The sequence below is a fragment of the Nerophis ophidion genome, linkage group LG03, assembly GCF_033978795.1.
Source record: "Nerophis ophidion isolate RoL-2023_Sa linkage group LG03, RoL_Noph_v1.0, whole genome shotgun sequence".
In the NCBI taxonomy this organism is placed as follows: domain Eukaryota; kingdom Metazoa; phylum Chordata; class Actinopteri; order Syngnathiformes; family Syngnathidae; genus Nerophis; species Nerophis ophidion.
In genome coordinates this window covers 81,730,291-81,751,052 of record NC_084613.1, presented here as the reverse complement: position 1 = coordinate 81,751,052, position 20,762 = coordinate 81,730,291, and the positions used below count along the sequence as shown (strand labels likewise).

At 38.5% G+C, this 20,762-nt stretch overlaps 1 protein-coding gene across 3 annotated transcripts in view; it reads right to left on the bottom strand.

The window, feature by feature from the left end:
- Positions 1 to 5,378: 5,378 nt before the first annotated feature.
- Positions 5,379 to 20,762, bottom strand: part of sephs1 (selenophosphate synthetase 1) — a 19,670-nt gene continuing 4,286 nt past the window's right edge. For all 3 annotated transcript variants that reach the window (XM_061896213.1, XM_061896215.1, XM_061896214.1), the window contains exons 2-10: positions 20,333 to 20,448; positions 15,100 to 15,196; positions 13,292 to 13,395; positions 13,058 to 13,165; positions 12,821 to 12,975; positions 11,039 to 11,129; positions 9,067 to 9,166; positions 5,978 to 6,190; positions 5,379 to 5,916 (exon numbers count right to left, since the gene is read on the bottom strand). In XM_061896213.1, the coding sequence (XP_061752197.1) occupies positions 5,702 to 5,916; positions 5,978 to 6,190; positions 9,067 to 9,166; positions 11,039 to 11,129; positions 12,821 to 12,975; positions 13,058 to 13,165; positions 13,292 to 13,395; positions 15,100 to 15,196; positions 20,333 to 20,448 (1,199 nt within the window). In that variant the 3' untranslated portion in view covers positions 5,379 to 5,701. The remainder of the gene's footprint in view (positions 5,917 to 5,977; positions 6,191 to 9,066; positions 9,167 to 11,038; positions 11,130 to 12,820; positions 12,976 to 13,057; positions 13,166 to 13,291; positions 13,396 to 15,099; positions 15,197 to 20,332; positions 20,449 to 20,762) is intronic.

Here is a 20,762-nt window from a genome sequence, read left to right as displayed (position 1 = left end):
GATTTGAGGTGCATTACCGCCACCTGCCGGAAGGGAGAGTGGTTCTTTAAGACCCAAACCGTCCCGGGTGCTCTTCAGACGTGGCCCAGCACTTCATTTTATTTGGCCCTGGAAATAATATGCATCAATAAAAGTAGTGTAACTTTTCTTACTAAATGTTTTCTTTCTTTCTATTTTGGGAGGAAAAAAATATATGTACTCCATGTAATCCCGAATGATGTTAATTTAAATAGTGTCTAATTATATATGATCAAACATTCAAACCATGTTTTAAATAGAAATACATTGTAATAATAATGATTTCCAAGCAAGTTATCCATCGAATTATGAAATGTAAAAGTAGCATTAGATTTTATGGTCAAATTGTGACATTTACTGTGCTTTTTACACCATTTTTCTCTAAATGAAAAACAAAACTGTACTTTTTTTTTTTTTACTGTTATAAATAAACCGTGTGACAGTTTTGTCATTTACAGTAATACACCCAAAAATACACACTTGTTAATTTGTGATTTTTAAAAAAATTAAACAACGGGGATGGCGTGGCGATCAGTGTGTGAATGGGTGAAAGTGGAAATACTGTCAAAGTGCTTTGGGCTCCTTAACAAAAGGGTAGAAAAGTGCTATAAAAGTAAAACCATTAAACAAAAACTGGCAGCTCAGGTGCCAACATTTTACTGTAAAATTGCAGGGTTTTTTTTTTTTATTTACAGGAAAATTAAAGTAAAATTTGGGCAACTGAGCTGTCTTTTTTTTCCAAAAAAACAACAGTAGTGTTTTTCCATTTACAGTAATATACACTACATTTACAGTAATATACACAACATTTACAGTAATATACACTACATTTACAGTAATATACACAACATTTGGAGGTGGCATCATTGCAAGTAACCATATTTTTTTTTTACATTTTAGTTTTTAAAAAAATTTACTAATAGAATGCATTTTAAAAAGGTGTAATAATAGTTTTGACTGTTAGAAGCGGCCCCCTGGGGCCCAACATAAGTGCCGTGTGGCCCTCAGTGAAAACCACTTTGACACCTCAGTGTTACTAGATTGAAAAAAATAACCCACTCCCCCAAATAAACAACACTGCTTTTATCAGAAGGAGAAGAAGAAGAAGAATGAGGATGAGGATTAGGAGGATGAGAAGAAGAAAACAAAGAAGCAGAAGGAGAAGAAGGAGGAGAAAAAGAATGAGAAGAATAACAAGAAGAAGAGAAGGAGAAGAAAAAGGAGAAGAAGGATGAGGAGGAGGAGAAGGAGAAAAAGGAGGAGAAGGAAAATGAGAAGGAAAAGAAGACGAAGAAGCAGGAGGAAAAGAAGAAGAAGAATAGGAAGAAGAACAAAAAGGAGGAGAAGAAGAATAAGAAGAAGGAGAAGAATGAGAAAGAGGAGGAGAATAAGAAAAAGGAGAAGAAGGATGAGGAGGAGAAGGAGAAGGAAAAAAAAAAGCAGAGGGAAAAGAAGGAGAACGAGAAGAAGAATGAGAAGAAGAAAAAGAAGAGAAGAAGAAGAAAAAAGATGAAGAAAAGAGGAGAAGAAGGAAAAGGAGAAAGAAAAGAAGGAAGAGGAGATGAAGGATGAGAAGGAGAAAGAGGAGAAGAAGAAGGAAAAGGAAAGGAAAAGAAGATGAAGAAGCAGGAGGAAAAGAAGAAGAAGAATAGGAAGAACAAAAAGGAGGAGAAGAAGAAGAAGAAAGAGAGCGAGAAAGAGGAGAATAAGAAAAAGGAGAAGAAGAAGAATAAGAAGAAGGAGAAGAATGAGAAAGAGGAGGAGAATAAGAAAAAGGAGAAGGATGAGGAGGAGGAGAAGAAGAAAAAGAAGCAGAAGGAAAAGAAGGAGAAGAAGAAGAAAAAGAAGAAAAGGATGAGGAGGAAAAGAGGAGAAGAAGAAGGAAAAGGAGAAGGAAAAGAAGGATGAGGAGGAGGAGAAGGAGAAGAAGAAAAAGAAAATGAAGAAGCAGAAGGAGAAGAAGAAGAAGGAAAAGGAGAAAGAGGAGGAGACGAAGAAGAATAAGAAGAAGGAGAAGGAAAAGAAGGATGAGGAGGAGAAGGAGGAGAAAAAGAAGCAGAAGGAGAAGGTGGAGGAGAAGAAGATTGAGAAGAAGAAGAAAAAGAAGAAGAAGAAGAAAGAAAAGGAGAAGAAGAAGGGTGAGGAGGAGAAAGAGGAGAAGAAGAAGGAAAAGGAGAAGGAGAAGGAAAAGAAGGATGAGGAGGAGGAGAAGAAGAAAAAGAAAACAAAAAAGCAGAAGGAGAAGGAAAAGGAGAAGAAGAAGAAAAAGAAGAAGAGGAAAAAGAAGAATGAGAAGGGGAAGAAGAAGAAGGAGACGGAGAAGAAGAAGAAGTTGTATAATAAATAGATGCATTTAGTTGTAGAACATCATTGTGTGCGTGTTAGGAACATGCACACAATGACATCATGTTGAGTGTCCACAACGTCTTACATTCCAAACATACCACAGTCGTCCCTCCTTTATCGCTCTTAGCTCGGCATAGCTCGGTTGGTAGAGCGGCCGTGCCAGCAACTTGAGGGTTGCAGGTTCGATTCCCGCTTCCGCCATCCTAGTCACTGCCGTTGTGTCCTTGGGCAAGACACTTTACCCACCTGCTCCCAGTGCCACCCACACTGGTTTAAATGTAATTTAGGTATTGGGTTTCACTATGTAAAGCGCTTTGAGTCACTAGAGAAAAGCGCTATATAAATATAATTCACTTCACTTCACTAATTGCTTCCGAACGGGATCGTGATAAGTACATTTTAACAAAAAACTGTTCATGACTTTCTAAATATGTTTTGTAGCTGTTGCTTTAAATATCCATCCCAGGGTTTCCCACACATTCATTTATTTGTTGTGAATTACAGCCACCACAAAAAAAAACAAAAAAAAAAGTTTTTTTTTTGTTTTTTTTTTTCAGCTTTTGACTTGCTGGACCGCTCATAAAAACAATAGGACTCTGTCTGTGAATTGAGCTTGTAGTTACATATTATATAAATATGGACATAAAGTGTTGTAATTATATTCCAACTCCGCGTTCTTCTTGGTCAACCCCCCCCCCGACCACACCACCACAAATAGATGCCTGACCTGTGGGAAACACTGCATCCATCCATCCTTCTTCCGCTTATCCGAGGTCGGGTCGCGGGGGCAGCAGCCGAAGCAGGGAAGCCCAGACTTCCCTCTCCCCAGCCACTTGGTCCAGCTCCTCCCGGGGGATCCCGAGGCGTTCCCAGGCCAGCCGGGAGACATAGTCTTCCCAACGTGTCCTGGGTCTAAACGTGTCAAAATTAAGACTTTCACAATGCAAAGTTATAAAATGTATGATTGTAAAATCTCCTGAGGAGAATGTATAAGTATCTTGTTCATTGTGTTGCAAGGCGGAACGAGTGTTGTTATGTTGCGTGCATAGACTGTAAACAAGGAAGAACACGCCAGAGGGGCGGGGCTTGAGCACGTGATCTTCAGCCACGCCAAAGATTCAAAGTTTATTCTTTAATTTGTGCAAAAAACTTCAAGCAAGAACTTATTTTCCATACAAGCAGCCAACGGAGTATTCATTCAATTCATTTCCGAGTGTTTATCGATGCCAAATCGAAGTCTGATGTACTTTATTGTACTGTTTTGTCTACATTAATGGATTATCGTGGACCACGACTTAAACAAGTTTAAAAACTTATTGGGGTGTTACCATTTAGTGGTCAATTGTACAAAATATGTACTGTACTGTGCAATCTACTAATAAAAGTTTCAATCAGTCAATGTTGGTAATGTAACCTGGTGAAAATGATTTTCAAATCATCATATCCATCCATTCGTTTTTTACGGCTCGACCCTTTCAGGGTTGGGTGGGGTGCTGGAGCTCAGCTGTATTTGGGCGGAAGGCGGTGTACACTCTGGACAAGTCGCCATCTCATCACAGGGCCAACACAGATAGACAACATTCACACACTAGGGCCAATTTAGTGTTGCCAATCAACCTATCCCCAGGTGCATGTCTTTGGAAGTGGGAGGAAGCCGGAGTACCTGGAGGGAACCCACGCATTCACGGGGAGAACATGCAAACTCCACACAGAAAGATCCGAGAAGCCCTGAGTTGAAATCATTGTATTCTGTTTTTATTTGCCATTTACACAACATGACAACTTCATATATATATTAGGGCTGCAAATATTTGGGTGTCCCACGACTTGATTCAATATCGATTCTTGGGGTCACGATTGGATAATATATCAATTTTTTCGATTCGATTTAAAAACGATATTTTTCCTATTCAAAACGATTCTGTATTCATTCAATACATAGGATTTCAGCAGGATCTACCCCAGTCTGCTGACTTGCTAGCAGAGTTGTAGATTTTTTTTAAAAAGCTTTTATAATTGTAAATGACAATGTTTTATCAACTGATTGCAATAATGTAAATTTGTTTTAACTATTAAACGAACCAAAAGTACGACTTATTTTATCTTTGTGAAAATATTGGACACAGTGTGTTGTCAAGCTTATGAGATGCGATGCAAGTGTAAGCCACTGTGACACTATTGTTCTTTTTTTTAATCTTTATAAATGTCTAATGATAATGTCAATGAGGGATTTTTAATCACTGCTATGCTAAAATTATAACTAATATTGATACTGTTGTTGATAATATTCAACTTAGTTTCACTACTTTTGGTTTGTTCTGTGTGGTGTTTGTGTCTCCTCTCAATTGCTCTGTTTATTGCAGTTCTGGGTGTTGCTGGGTCAGGCTTGGTTTTGGAATTGGATTGCATTGTTATGGTATTGCTGTGTATTGTTTTGTTGGATTGATTAAAAAAAATAAGAATCGATTCTGAATCGCACGTAAGAATCGCGATTCAAATTCGAATTGATGCGTGTGTATATGTGTGTACATATGTATATATGTAAGTGTGTGAATTTAAATGTATTATATATAGATAATATATAGCATCTACGCAGCAACCGCTGAACTGAATTATATTATATATATTATTGTATCATATATTTTAAATATATATTGTATATGTATAGGGGTGGGACCTAATAAGTTTACTTCTTCCCACTCCCTTTTGAGCCAATCTTGACATCTACAAAAGATTAGTCACATGTGATGTTTTCAATGTAGGTGTAAAAATAATGTATTTATATATTTCTTTTGTATTTTATGTCATTCACTTTTGTTTGCATGGCTCAAAATAAACCATTCATTCATTCATATATATATACGTATATGTATATACATATATATACACACATGTATGTATACACACATATAGATACAGATGCATATGAGGTAGATCAGCTGAACTTGGTCATTTGACAGTTTGCTGATGTCCGTGATCTCCTGTCTGGACAAAATCAGACCTCCAGTCAGTCACATGTTTGAGTATTTATTGATTGCGGTGGGCGGGCGATACAAAAAGTCAAATGAATAATAAAAAAAGCATTCTGGTCACGTCAGTTTCTTTCAAGGCGTCGGCAAAGAACTAAAGTGGGCTTTTCTAACTGTACAAAGTGGACAAGAAAAAAAAGGAGATGGATGTTTTGCTTGAGGAGAGATGCAAAAATAATCTCTAGTGCCGGATTGTGGTCATGAATGTTGTTGTAGGACCAACTGGTGTTACATGAAGACAGTCGTTGTGATGGCGTGGTGGACCACCAGGTGGAGCTGTTCCTTACCGTGTGTGTGTTGACAAAGGATTAGGAGGTAACGCTGGGCGTGGGGTTGATGTTCTGGGTGATCACCTGCGGCGCCACCTCGATGATCCGCGGCTTGTCGATGATGCGCGCCGTGCGGTTGCCTTTCTCCACGATGCCGATGATCCACGCCTGGTGGCCCTCGCCGTATTTGGGGGATTTGATCTCGGCGCAGAAGCGGGCGGCTTGTTCGCGGGGGAGACAGATGAGCAGGCCGCCTGGCGAGCAAAGCGACAGCATTGAGAAGGTGAAAGTCCAGCGGGGCGGGGCTCTGCCTACCTGATGTTTCAGGGCAGGTGCCGTGCATGAGGCCGAACATGTTGCCGCAGGCCTTGGACACGGCAGCCATCTTGGCCAGCACGGGGAGGTTGTGGATGACGAAGGACACCTCGCTCCTCTGCTGCTTGGCCAGCGTCTGGGCGTGGCCCAGGATGCCGAAGCCCGTGATGTCGGTGGCGGCGTGGGCGTTGAAGGTGTGCATGAGGCTGGCCGCTGCAGAGGAGCACACCTCGTTATCACCCAAGTCACTCTTTTTTGGTACAACAATTCACTCTAATAGTCAAAGGCCTAGTGAAACCCACTACTACCGACCACGCAGTCTGATAGTTTATATATCAATGATGAAATATTAACATTGCAACACATGCCAATACGGCCGGTTTAGTTTACTAAATTACAATTTTAAATTTCCCGTGGAGTTTCTTGTTTAAAACATCGCGGAATGATGACGTCACGGACTGTCAGGAAATATTAGCGCAGCACCAAAAGTCGTCTCTTTTCATCGCGCAATCACACAGTATTCTGGACATCTGTGTTGCTGAATCTTTTGCAGTTTGTTCAATTAATAATGGAGAAGTCAAAGTAGAAAAATGGAGTTGGGAAGCTTAAGCCTATAGCCACACAAACACACGGTGTTTCCTTGTTTAAAATTCCCGGAGGTGAAGCTTTACTATGGATAGGAGCGGTCAAGCGAACATGGTTCCCGACCACTTGTCAACCGGCAGGTTTCGGTTAGAAAATTGTGGTAAAAAGTCGCCTCTTACCGAAGATTAGCTGAGCTTGTGCCGTCCATGCAGCTGCCGTCGACTTCCCTCAAACACTGGCGTCAAGTCACCCGTGGACACACCCCTCCGACTATCAGGTACTATTTAATCTCACTAAAACACTAGCAACACAATAGAAAGATAAGGGATTTCCCTGAATTATCCTAGTAAATGTGTCTAAAAACATCTGAATCTGTCCTAATGCAATAGCCTTTTTTTTTTTTTCTAGTCCTTTTCTATCAATATCATCCAAAAATCTTTCATTCTCGCTCAAATTAATGGCAAAGTTGTTGTTTTCTCGGTCCGAATAGCTCTTGCTGCTGGAGGCTCCCATTATAAACAATGTGAGGACGTGAGGAGCCCTCACTCTTGTGACGTCATCGTCTGTGACTTCCGGTACAGGCAGGGCTTTTTTATCAGCACCAAGAGTTGCGAACTTTATCGTGGATGTTCTCTACTAAAGCCTTTCAGCAAAAATATGGCAATACCGCGAAATGATCAAGTGTGACACATAGAATGGACCTGCTATCCCCGTTTAAATAAGAAAATTGGCGGCATAGCTCGGTTGGTAGAGCGGCTGTGCCAGCAACTTGAGGGTTGCAGGTTCGATTCCCGCTTCCGCCATCCTAGTCACTGCCGTTGTGTCCTTGGGCAAGACACTTTACCCACCTGCTCCCAGTGCCACCCACACTGGTTTAAATGTAACTTAGATATTGGGTTTCACTATGTAAAGCGCTTTGAGTCACTAGAGAAAAGCGCTATATAAATATCATTCACTTCACTTCAAATCTCATTTCAGTAGGCCTTTAATTCTCCTGTCAAGACCACTCCTTTTTGGTACAAGTCCAATTAAACTTTTTCTAAACAGATTATAGCTTAGAAAAAGCTCCTTCTGGTTGCATAGAAATTGCCTAAATTGTATGTTTATTTAAAAATTAAAACATTTTCATATCGTTTAAAAAAAAATGAATTAATTTAGAATCAGGGAAATATAAGAATTGTGATTTCGATGTGAATTAATTTGTGTACCCAGGTCATTAAACATAATTCTCTATATCTACTGTGGAGAATGCATATATTTTTAAGAGTTCTTTCTTTATTCATAGTCATGTTTAAAGCAGCTAATATTTTCCCATGTGATCTCTGTATGCTCGTATCGTATGTCAGCAAGTAAACTCTGTGCTTTGCCTTGAAGGCGTTAGCATGTGGGAGTACGACAAACTCCCTTTTTACCTTATCAGTATTAGAACAAAGAGGCTGTATTCCTTTCTGGGCAGGTTGTCTCTTCCTGTTTGTTTTTTAGACCGCTTCTAGATGCTGGTATTAGCGCACTGTAAGATTGGTCTCCTAAAGCTTTAGTAAAACTTGATAATATTCCTATTCTGTCTGGATGGCCCTCCTTACTCAACATATACTGTATGTCATCTGAAAAAACTTGGGACTTTTATTCCCTGAGAGGAAGACTGGTCAGACGCTAATAAAATAAAAATAATATCAAAGAGAAAAAGCAAAACAAAAAAAGTTGAGGCGCTTTCTTCTGTTTTATCATCTTTTTGTTTGGGTTCCTAATAAATAAACAATTATGACCAATTCTCCTGTAACCTTACCCATTTTTTAGTCTACACATTTATTAAAAAAACGTTTTCTTCTTTTTTTCATTTAAATAAATATAATAAAGATAGATAGTCCCATGGTAAACGTGCAATTTCAATAGTAGGTGCATTTATGAGAAGAATAACTAGAGGCCGTCAGTCAAATTGTTATTTCAAATATTTTCCCTAAAATAGGCATTGAGGCTCTAAAGTGGCCTTGTGGTTAGAGTGTCCGCCCTGAGATGGGTAGGTCGTGAGTTCAAACCCCGGCCGAGTCATACCAAAGACTATAAAAATGGGAGCCATTACCTCCCTGCTTGGCACTCAGCATCAAGGGTTGGAAATGGGGGTTAAATCACTAAAAACATTCCCGGGTGAGGCCACCGCTGCTGCTCACTGCTCCCCTCACATCCCAGGGGGTCAAACGAGAATGGGTCAAATGCAGAGGACAAATTTCACCACAACTAGTGTGTGTGAGATTATCATTGTTACTTTAACTTTTTAACTTGTATTCAATCTATCCATGCATCCAACAGATGCATGGATAGATTACTACTTCCTGTACTTTTAACCAAAGTCTGGATGAACAAAAAAGTAATCCCAAACTTGATGGAGACCGCAAGTTCCTAGGAGCCTTTACATAAAGACAAAGTTGCCCGACTCTTTTGTATTGTGTTGAAAATCCCCTTCAAGTCCCAATATGAATGGTTTGTAAGATGAGTGTATTGAATACCTGTCCTGTTGAGGCGTGCCATGTTCATCATTGCTTCGTGGTACGCCAGCTCCACGTCTTCCTGCGTCACCACCAGCTTGATCTTATTCCACTTGTCAGCCTGACAAAAATACACAACATGAGTGTCCTGCCTTTCTGTCTGTCTTCTTGTATTCCTAGCCTACTTGAGACACCAAGAAGGAAAAGTAACTTCCATATGAGGAGGTGTGAACAAATGATGACATAAATCATGTTCGCAATAACATTGAATCTAATAGACAAAGTCTCATTTGCACCCCTGATGGTCAAAATGAGGGTGGTCCCAAAAAGGACAGATTTTTCACATTGACTGTGTGTCCCTTTTAAAAATGATCCCCTCTGGTCAACATATGAAATAACAAGTGTGTAAACATTTGAAGTGCTCCCTCTCCGGTCAACATATGAAATAACAAGTAGCTGTAAACATCGGAAGTGATGATTAAGAGGAATGATTTGATGATGGAACGTTTGAAAAATGTGGGAAGAGTAGTCGACAGAAAAAACGGTTTGAAAAAAACGGAATTCTGGGAATTTCAGGAATATTTTTTTGAAAAATGATTGTTTTTTTATAATGATAGTTTGAATGTCCAAGATATGAGTGGAATGTGTTTAAAGTGGAGTGAGATAGGCTACAGCGAACCCCCGCAACCTCGAAAGGGACAATCGGTAGGAAAATGGATGAATGGTTTGAATAGGTTGAAAAATGTGGAAATGATGGAAGTTAGAAAAATGGCCGATTCATTCTGAATGGTTAAAATGTCCCGAAAAAGTTGGAAATCTGGGAACTTTTGTAATTTGTCAAGAGGAAGCCCGCGATTCCCGAATAGGCTTAACAGTTTGAAGTTGGAACGCTTTGAATCTGGGGGAAAATCTGGAAGGTAGAGCGCGCCAAAATCTGAAGGATATTAATAATAATAATAATGATAAATAGATGAATTTGGAGTATAAAACACATTGTGTGAATGTTTGGAGCATTCACACAATAAGGCAACAAGCGAAGTATCTCTTTTCTTAGGTAAATGTATACAGTAGATAGAGCTCAATTCATCCATCCATTTTTTACCGCTTATTCCCTTTGGGGACGCGGGGGGCGCTGGTGCCTATCTCGGCTACAATCGGGTGTAAGGCAGGGTACACCCTGGACAAGTCGCCACCTCATCACAGTAGATATAGATCATCCACATCAATTATATGATTCAGCAGAAAGGCTGGATCAGGAAAGGTTAAAAAAATAAATATATATCCATCCATCCATCCATTTCCTACCGCTTGTCCCTTACGGGGTCACAGGGGGTGCTGGAGCCTATCTCAGCAGCACACGAGCGGAAGGCGGGGTACACCCTGGGCAACCGCCACCTCATCACAGGGCCAACACAGATTGACAGACAACATTCACACACTAGGGCCGATTTAGTGGGCCGGTATAGCTCGGTTGGTAGAGTGGCTGTGCCAGTAACTTGAGGGTTCCAGGTTCGATCCCCGCTTCCGCCATCCTAGTCACTGCCGTTGTGTCCTTGGGCAAGACACTTTACCCACCTGCTCCCAGTGCCACCCACACTGGTTTAAATGTAACTTAAATATTGGGTTTCACTATGTCAAAGCACTATATAAATATAATTCACTTCACATCACATTTGGCTAATGGACATGAGTAAAATGTAGCCTCATTACTTAGTAAACCATCTTGCAAGAAGCATAAACACGAGAAAACTACAGTTCAGGACTCATTTGAAGTTCCTTGGAACAGGATTTATATCTGGCAACCTCAGTCATGGAGAGGACTACAGAATTTGGACCGTGATTGCAGTACCATTTCTGGCCACATTACTACATACGGCTCCTTTAACATAATTTTTTTTTTTAATTCTTTATCTTAATTATGCATTGATTTTAAATCGAGATGAATAAGAATAGCGAATGGGATGTGAATGGACTTTTATGTGCGCAGACGTACCATGTCCAGCCACTGGTGCACTGCGACGGCAACTTGTGTGCCCAAGGGTTTGGTCAGCACCAGGACGTCTCCTGGCACGGCGTTGTCTGGCCTGCAACATGAAAAGTTGTATTTATTAGAGAAGTCACAGTTGTATTTATTACAGAAAGCACAGTTATATTTTTTAGAGAAGTCACAGTTGTATTTATTAGAGAAGTCACAGTTGTATTTATTAGAGAAGTCACAGTTGTATTTATTAGAGAAGTCACAGTTGTATTTATTAGAGAAGTCACAGTTGTATTTATTAGAGTAGTCACAGTTGTATTTATTAGAGTAGTCACAGTTGTATTTATTAGAGTAGTCACAGTTGTATTTATTAGAGAAAGCACAATTATATTTATTAGAGAAGTCACAGTTATATTTATTAGAGAAGTCACAGTTATATTTATTAGACAAACCATAGTTGTATGTATTAGAGAAGTCAAAGTTGTATGTATTAGAGCAGTGGTTCTCAAATGGGGCTATGCGTACCCCATGGGGTACATGAAGGTATGCCAAGGGGTACGTGAGATTTTATAAAAATATTCTAAAAATAGCAGCAATTAAAAAACCCTTTATAAATATATTTATTGAATAATACTTCAACAAAATATGAATGTAAGTTCATAAACTGTGAAAAAAATACAACAATGCAATATTCAGTGTTGACAGCTAGATTTTTTGTGGACATGTTCCATAAATATTGATGTTAAAGATTTCTTTTTTTGTGAAGAAATGTTTAGAATTATGTTCATGAATCCAGATGGATCTCTATTACAATCCACTTTAAGTTGATGATTACTTCTATGTGTAGAAATCTTTATTTATAATTGAATTGTTTATTTTTCAACATGTTTTTAGTTATTTTTATATCTTTTTTACCAAATAGATCAAAAAAGACCACTACAAATGAGCAATATTTTGCACCGTTATACAATTTAATAAATCAGAAACTGATGACATAGTGCTGTATTTTACTTCTTTATCTCTTTTTTTTCAACCCAAAATGCTTTGCTCTGATTAGGGGGTACTTGAATTAAAAAAATGTTCACAGGGGGTACATCACTGAAAAAAGGTTGAGAACCACTGCTCTAGAGAAGTCAAAGTCGTATTTATTAGAGATGTCAATATTGTATGAATTAGAGCAGTGGTTCTCAACCTTTTTTCCCTGTGAATTTTGTTTTAAATCAAGTACCCCCTAATCAGAGCAAAGCATTTTTGGTTGGAAAAAAAGAGATAAAGAAGTAAAATACAGCACTATGTCATCAGTTTCTGATTTATTAAATTGTATAGGAGTGCAAAATATTGCTCATTTGTAGTGGTCTTTCTTGAACTATTTGGAAAAAAATATATAAAAAACTGTTGAAAAATAACCAAGTGATTCAATTATAAATAAAGATTTCTACACATAGAAGTAATCATCAACTTAAAGTGCCCTCTTTGGGGATTGTAATAGAGATCCATCTGGATTCATCAACTTCATTCTAAACATTTCTTCACAAAAAAAGAAATCTTTAACATCAATATTTATGGAACATGTCCACAAAAAATCTAGCTCTCAACATTGAATAAATATATTTAAATAAATATATAAATATTATAAATAAATATATAAATATATTCATAAATAATTTTTTACAAGTTGCTATTTTTAGAATATTTTTTTAAAATCTCACGTACCCCTTGGCATAACTTCAAGTACCCCCATTTGAGAACCACTGTATTAGAGAAGTCAGTGTTGGAGTGCAGGTGTGGATGACGTACATGATGAACTCATTGGGCTGGCACACGGTGGTGGCCACTCCCCCTAACACCACCCAGGGATTGAGCACAGTCTGTCCTCCTGTCACGGACGTGCCCGCCTCTTCTGCGGCGTCTTTGAAGCCCTGGATGACCAGCGGCATGACTTTGTCTCGCTCCTGTCAACAACAACAACAACAACGACGAGGAGGTAAGCCAACACTTTCCCTGTGCAAGAAAACTCACTTCGCCGCCTCTCACCTTCTCCGACATTTTGTTGCTCACGCCCAGCAGCATCAGCATGTTGTCGCACTCTGTCACCCCCATGGCGTACAAGTCACTGAGGACGTTGGCACACGTGACACGACCCTGCAAGACGGGAGACATTGAAACTGAAACCAGCTGAAAAGTATCACAACAATCCTGAGATACAGTTGGTTTTGTGTTGTTATTTACTAAATTACATCAGTCAGGCGGCCATGTTTACAGCCATACCATCATGTAGGGGTCGTCCACTATAGGGTAGATGTAGTCTGTTGTCTGGACAAGGGAAAGGCCTCCATGTCGGAGCGGGATGACGCAGGTGTCCATGCCGATGCCTTCAAAATAAGATAATTCTGCCATGTTACCAGGACTAATGTATAAACCCCATAAGCAGTGAACTTGTCACGTTGTGTAAATGGTAAATAAAAAGAGAATACAACAAATCCTTTTCAACTTATATTCAATTGAATAGACTGCAAAGACAAGATATTTCATGTTCACACTGAGAAACTGTTTTTTTGGTTTTAAATTCTAGCTCATTTGGAGTTTGATGTTTCAAAAAAGCTGGCACAAGTGGAAAAAGAGACTGAGAAAGTGGAGGAATGCTCAAAGACTTTTTTGGAACGTCCCACAGGTGAACAGTCTAATTGGGAACAGGTGGGTGCCATGATTGGGTATAAGTGCAGCTTCCATGAAATGCTCAGTCATTCAGAAACAAGGACGGAGCGAGGGTCACCACTTTGTCAACAAATGCATGAGCAAATTGTTTAAGAACAACATTTCTCAACCAGCTATTGCAAGGAATTTAGGGATTTCACCATCTAAGCTCCGTAATATCATCAAAAGGTTCAGAGAATCTGGAGAAATCACTGCACGTAAGCCACGATACTACGGACTTTGGATCTCTCAGGCGGTACTGCATCAAAAAGCCACATTGGTGTGTAAAGGATATCACCACATGGGCTCAGGAACACTTCATAAAATCACTGTCAGTAACTACAGTTGGTCACTACATCTGTAAGTGCAAGTTAAAACTCTACTATGCAAAGCCAAAGCCATTTACCAACAACACCCAGAAATGCTGTGCTGAACCCGAACTCATCTAAGATGGACTGATGCAAAGTGGAAAAGTGTTTTGTGGTCTGACAAGTCTACATTTCAAATTGTTTTTAGAAACTGTGGACGTCGTGTCCTCCGAATCAAAGAGGAAAAGAACCATCTGGATTGTTCTACGCACAAAGTGCAAAAGGCAGCATCTGTGATGGTATGGGGGTGTATTAAAGCCCAAGGCATGGGTAACTTACACATCTGTGAAGGCACCATTAATGCTGAAAGGTACATACAGCTTTTGGAGCAACATATGTTGCCATCCAAGCAACGTTATCATGGACGCCCCTGCTTATTTCAGCAAGACAATGCCAAGCCACGTGTTACAACAGTGTGGCTTCAGAGTAAAATAGCGCAGGTACTAGACTGGCCTGCCTGTAGTCCAGTCCTGTCTCCCATTGAAAATATGAAGGCTAAAATAGCAGAAGGGAGACTGTTAAATAACTTAAGCTGTACATCAAGCAAGAATGGGAAATAATTCCACTTCAAATTTGTGTCTCCTCAGTTCCCAAACCTTTACTGAGTGTTATTAAAAGGAAAGGTCATGTAACACACTGGTAAAAATGTCCGTCTGACTACTTTTTTGCAATGTGTTGCTGCCAATAAATTCTAAGTTCATGATTATTTGCAAAAAAATGTGGTTTCTCAGGGTGAACATGAAATATCTTGTCTTTGCAGTCTATTCAGTTGAATATAAGTTGAAAATGATTTGTTGTATTCTCTTTTTATTTACCATTTACACAATGTGACAACTTCACTGCTTTTGGCTTTTGTAATAATATATCTTTTATGTCTCTCTTATATTTGCAAACAAACCAATACATTTTGAATTGTGTATATTTTTCCACTATAGTTTTCAAGACACCTGGTACTTTTTAACTTCCTTAACTAATAATAAAGTTAATACAGTACCAAAGAGCGCTTATAAATACCTAATCGAGGCATGACCGCTCCCAGGAACTCTTCATCTTCTTGATAGTGGTTCTCTTGTAGGTTCTCTAAAAGCTTCTGTAAAACCTCCTGGGGCACCTGTGTCCACAACCAATACAATTGCATCATCTTTAATAATGTACACCGTATTAGACAGCCACCCTTTATTGGCACCCATATTTGGCATTTTGACGTATATCAGTATCAACCTATTTTTATTGGTATCAAGTCTTTTTTTTTTTTTTTCAACTATATCAGCAGATACAATATACACAGATATATTAGTATTGAAAAACACTATTAGTGAAGTAAAAAGTAATAACAACGTTAGCCATGAATTGATTAACATGGACCACGACTTAAACAAGTTGAAAAACTTATTTGGGTGTTACCATTTAATGCAGTGGTTCTCAAATGGGTGTACACGTACCCCTGGGGGTACTTGAAGGTATGCCAAGGGGTACGTGAGATTTTTTTTTTAAATATTCTAAAAATAGCAACAATTCAAAAATCCTTTGTATATATATTTATTGAATAATACTTCAACAAAATATGATATTAGGGGAAAACCATAATTGTTGGCGGATATGGCACAGAGACGGATCAAGATTGTAACACGGTCGGAAAAAAAACAAAGGAAAACGGAAAATTATTTGTTATATTTTTACAGCGATAAAAAAAATGGATTTCCGACACCGGGCGGAAAATTCACATGCCTGCTTAGATAATGGGTTTCACTATGTAAAGTGCTTTGAGTTACGAGAGAAAAGCGCTGTATAAATATACCGTATTTTTCGGAGCATAAGCCGCTCCGAAGTATAAGTCGGACCTGCCGTAAATGCATAATAAAGAAGGAAAAAAACATATATAAGTCGCATTTTTGGGGGAAATTTATCTGATAAAACCCAACACCAAGAATAGACATTTGAAAGGCAATTTAAAATAAATAAAGAATAGTGAACAACAGTCTGAATAAGTGTACGTTATATGAGGCATAAATAACCAACTGAGATGGTGCCTACTATGTTAACGTAACATATTATAGTCATTCAAATAACTAGAACATATAGAACATGCTATACCTTTACCAAACAATCTGTCACTCCTAATTGCTAAATCTGATGAAATCTTCGACCTTTAGTCTCTTACGTGAATGAGCTAAATAACATTATTTGTTATTTTACGGTAATGTGTAAATCATTTCACACATAAGTCGCTCCTGAGTATAAGTCGCACTATGAAAAAAACTGCGACTTATGGTCCAAGAAATACGGTAATTCACTTCACAAGCGTCCATCAGCAACACTCGGAGTGTAGGCTCATTAAAGAAGCGCCGCAAGTTTAATTTCTGGAATTCAATCATATAACGCGACATAGATGGATGGTCATAAGCAAGGTTTGCCAACTTTTTTTCTATCAGGGACCGGTTTAAGGTATGCGTTGTTTTCACGGACCGGCTTTTTACGTGTGGCAGATAAAAACAGCAAAAAAATGAGCATGAAAAATTTGCCTTTGGCTACAATCTGGCACATTAACATTTTATATGTCCATTAATGTGCATTGTCCCATGTACTTTAACAAAGGAGATCTAATATAAAACTATTAACAAGCTTATTGGTATGTTTAGTGGGAGAAGCCAAAGTTAATTAGAAGTGGTTGGGGTCCACAAGTCGCAAGGACGATAGAAAAGATATCTATACCCAAAAGTCAGACTTTCTGTAAATACAGTACAGGCCAAAAGTTTGGACACACCTTCTCATTTCGATGAGTTTTCATGTGGAGTTATGTACTTAACAAAAAAAGGTGAAATAACTATGACAACTGTAAAATGTACTCATGGAGAGAATGCCAAGAGTGTGCAAAGCAGTGATCAGAGCAAAGGGTGGCTATTATGAAGAAACTATTATAGAAAATATACAAAACATGTTTTCAATTATTACACCATTTTTTTGTTAAGTACATAATTCCACATGTGTTCATTCATAGTTTTGATGTGACAATCTACAATGTAAATAGTCATGAAAATAAAGAAAACTCATTGAATGAGGAGAAGGTGTGTCCAAACTTTTATATTGACGAATAGGAGATGTTTTATATAAGTGAAGAAGAGCAGGCAGCATCTCATGCATTCTCATACTTTCTGTAACAACGAGGAAGAAGTGGAACCAGCCATCTAGAAAAATGTAAATTATAATCTATGTCAGGGGTCGGGAACCTTTTTTGCTGAGGGAGCCATGAAAACCAAATATTTTAAAATGTGTTTTTGTGAGAGCCATATAAAAAAATTTTAACACTGGATACAACTAAATGCGTGCATTTTTAAGTAATTATAAGTATAATAAGTCTCTCATTCTTTTTAGTAACATTGTTATTCTAAAGTTAAGCAATAATAAATATCATACTTCTTACCATTAATGCGACATCTTGTAGAAAACGGATGGTTGGATTAAAATGCATGAGAATGGTTTATAATTTGAACTTTATTTTTAACACTGTGATTACCAGCGGAATTATTAATTACTTATCGTGTTAAGCAATGTCAGCTAAGATTTATCTGAGAGCCAGATGCAGTCATCAAAAGAGCCACATCTGGCTCTAGAGCCATAGGTTCCCTACCCCTGATCTATGTGAATTGTTGTTTATTTAAATGTTCGCAATATTTGAGGGTTCCTCACAAGAAAACTTTACAATGTATATTATGTACATTAACTTAGGGCTGGGCGAAATATCGATATACTCGATATATCGCCGGTTTGTCTCTGTGCGATATAGAAAATCACTATATCGTGATATTCGAGTATACGTTCTCACACAGTTGCTTTTAGCTGCGGGCATCACACTACCTGTGTTTCCCACTCTTTCTTGTCTGTACTTCTCACAGACAAAAACAAGTGCACCTTCTTAAATACGTCAGATACTGTCACGCGTACAACGTCACACGCCCTCCCCGAGCAGAGAGGTAGCTACATGGGTAACATTAGCTGTGATGCTAACGGTGCAGTGCGAGTGGTAATACGAGAGAGAGAAAAGGTGCCAATATGGTAACAAATGGAGGAATAATTAATTCCCAAGAAAAACAGCACGGGGTGCATAGTCTGGCGGTGGTTTGGCTTCAAGCGGGAACTTATTGAACAATTATGCGGCAAAAGCGTTGCTACAAAAAGTAGCACCACTTTTAATTTGTACCATCATTTGAAAAGTCACCCGCTAGAAAATGAAGAGTGCTTGAAACTGCATGTCAACATCTTCGGCCGGTGCCACACCCACAAAATGCCGAAGCAACAACTTCCAGATCAACTTCGTATGAAAAAAAAAAAATCAACAACAGAAGGAGATAACGTCCGCAGTAGTGAAGTGAATTATATTTATATAGCGCTTTTCTCTAGTGACTCAAAGCGCTTTACATAGTGAAACCCAATATCTAAGTTACATTTAAACCAGTGTGGGTGGCACTGGGAGCACGTGGGTAAAGTGTCTTGCCCAAGGACACAACGGTAGTGACTAGGATGGCGGAAGCGGGAATCGAACCTGCAACCCTCCAGTTGCTGGCACGGCCACTCTACCAACCGAGCTATACCGCCCCACAGTAACCTACCACAGACCGAAGGACATACACTGTTTGATTTCCTATTATGCAGCTCATTTTTATTTGACAAGTTTTTTAAATATCTTGTGTGACATCATGCACAAAAGTTAACTTTATTCGTTTTAAACCATTCTAGTGGTGTTCTGTACAAAATGTGCACTTTAATTTAGTGTTGTTTTGATATGTCATCTCAGTGACATCATGCACAGTAAGTGCACTAATAGCTTGTTTTAAAATGTCTCTGAAAATCTTGCACTTTCTGTTTTGGAAATGACATGAACGTTTGTGCCACTGCTTAACAACTGTTTAATAAATACAGTTTTGCTAAATTGACTTAGTTGGGATTTCCCTCTCTGCATGAAAGTTTAAAATGAGCATATATTAATGCAGTATGAACAAGAAGGTTTTAATGTAGAATTATCATACTGCTGTGATTACATGCATCAAATGTTCATTCAAGGCTAAGGCAAAACATTGCGGTATATATTGTGTATTTTGACATGGCCCAAAGATATTGAGATATTAATAAAAGGCCATAATAGCCCAGCCCTACAATAACTACTATAACACGGAGTAGACGGCAAGTCTTTGTGGTGTAGAGAAATCCCATATTTTTACCAATTTTCCCAGAAGATTTCTCCTATTTTGAAATGCAAAAGGTGTTTGTGAAAGTACCTGATGTTTTTTGGTACTAAATAACCAAAACAATAGTGCTGCATTAAACATGATGTCGCTATGTTTCCTAAAGAACAATGATAAACAACAACGTAAAGGCTGATACAGCTGTTTACTGACACATACGATTCACGTTTACATCATATTTACAGCAAATAATATCAGCTCCAAATGTCGCTTATCAGCCTTGACTGATAATTAGGGATGCACCGATTAATAGGTAACCGAATATATTCGGCCGAATATGGCAAAAAAAGCCACATTTGGCCTTCGGTGGAATGAGTTAAAAACAAGGCCGAATAGTGGCGTGTGACGCAATTTTTTGACGCGGTGACGCAATCAACCTACGTGCGGTGACGTTGGGATATGTTGTGTACCTGTATAAGTGTATGAGGTTACAAGCACACACTTATTGTGATTAATGGGGCCTCTGTTTACATTATTAGCCTGTTGTATAGGCTACCTGTATTAGTGTATGAGGTTATAAACACACACTTAATTGAGATTTACTTGAGCCTTCTGTTTACATTATTAGCATATCTACAGTGGCTAAGCAGACTTTTGCGAAAAGGACAATAATTCATTTGTTGTGGGTTTATCCACTTTAATGCACTTTATTTTTTTTTTGGAATGCATGTTTTGTTTGAAGGCCTAATATAAATGAAAAACTTTGTGCTTTTTTTGAAAAGCAAAGGCTATTGGAATATTAAAAAAATGTCAATATTCAATAAAAAATTACTTTATTTGAAAAACATGTCTAAATATTTTTGTAAGGTATTTATGCAATATAAAAAAAAATTGTGAAAAACTGCATTCATTATTCGGTATTCGGCCAAGCGTTTAAATTTTATTCGGCTTCGGCCACAAATTTTCATTTTGGTGCATCCCTACTGATAATAAATAAATATCAATATCGGCCCTGAAACAAACACATTGGTTGATCTCTAGTTCGTACAGGTTTGAAAAGGACTAACCTTGCAGCCTGTGCCTTTGAGCTCTGCAAAGCGCGTGAGCCGGAAGTTCTTGTCCAGCTCGTAGCTTTCGGGATTGAAGGACTCCCTCACGGACATGTCTGTAGAATCTGTGGGCCCTAAAAGATGGAGAGCACATTGTCAATTGCTCATACAGAAACGAGTTTAAAGATCAATTTGGCCACAACAGAAGGAATCCAACACATATAAAAGATTTGCACTAGTGTTTGCTGTTCAAAAACTATTCATCCACATGTACGGTAGAGGTATAATGCATCATTGCATAGAGGTGAGAATCTTTGACATCTCAAGATTCTATTACGATTTAGAAATTGATGATTGATGCATCTTTAATTTATGTATATTTGGGGTTGTACAGTCTAGCGGTACTAGTATAGTAACGTGGCACTAATGAACCAAAAACGGTACTATA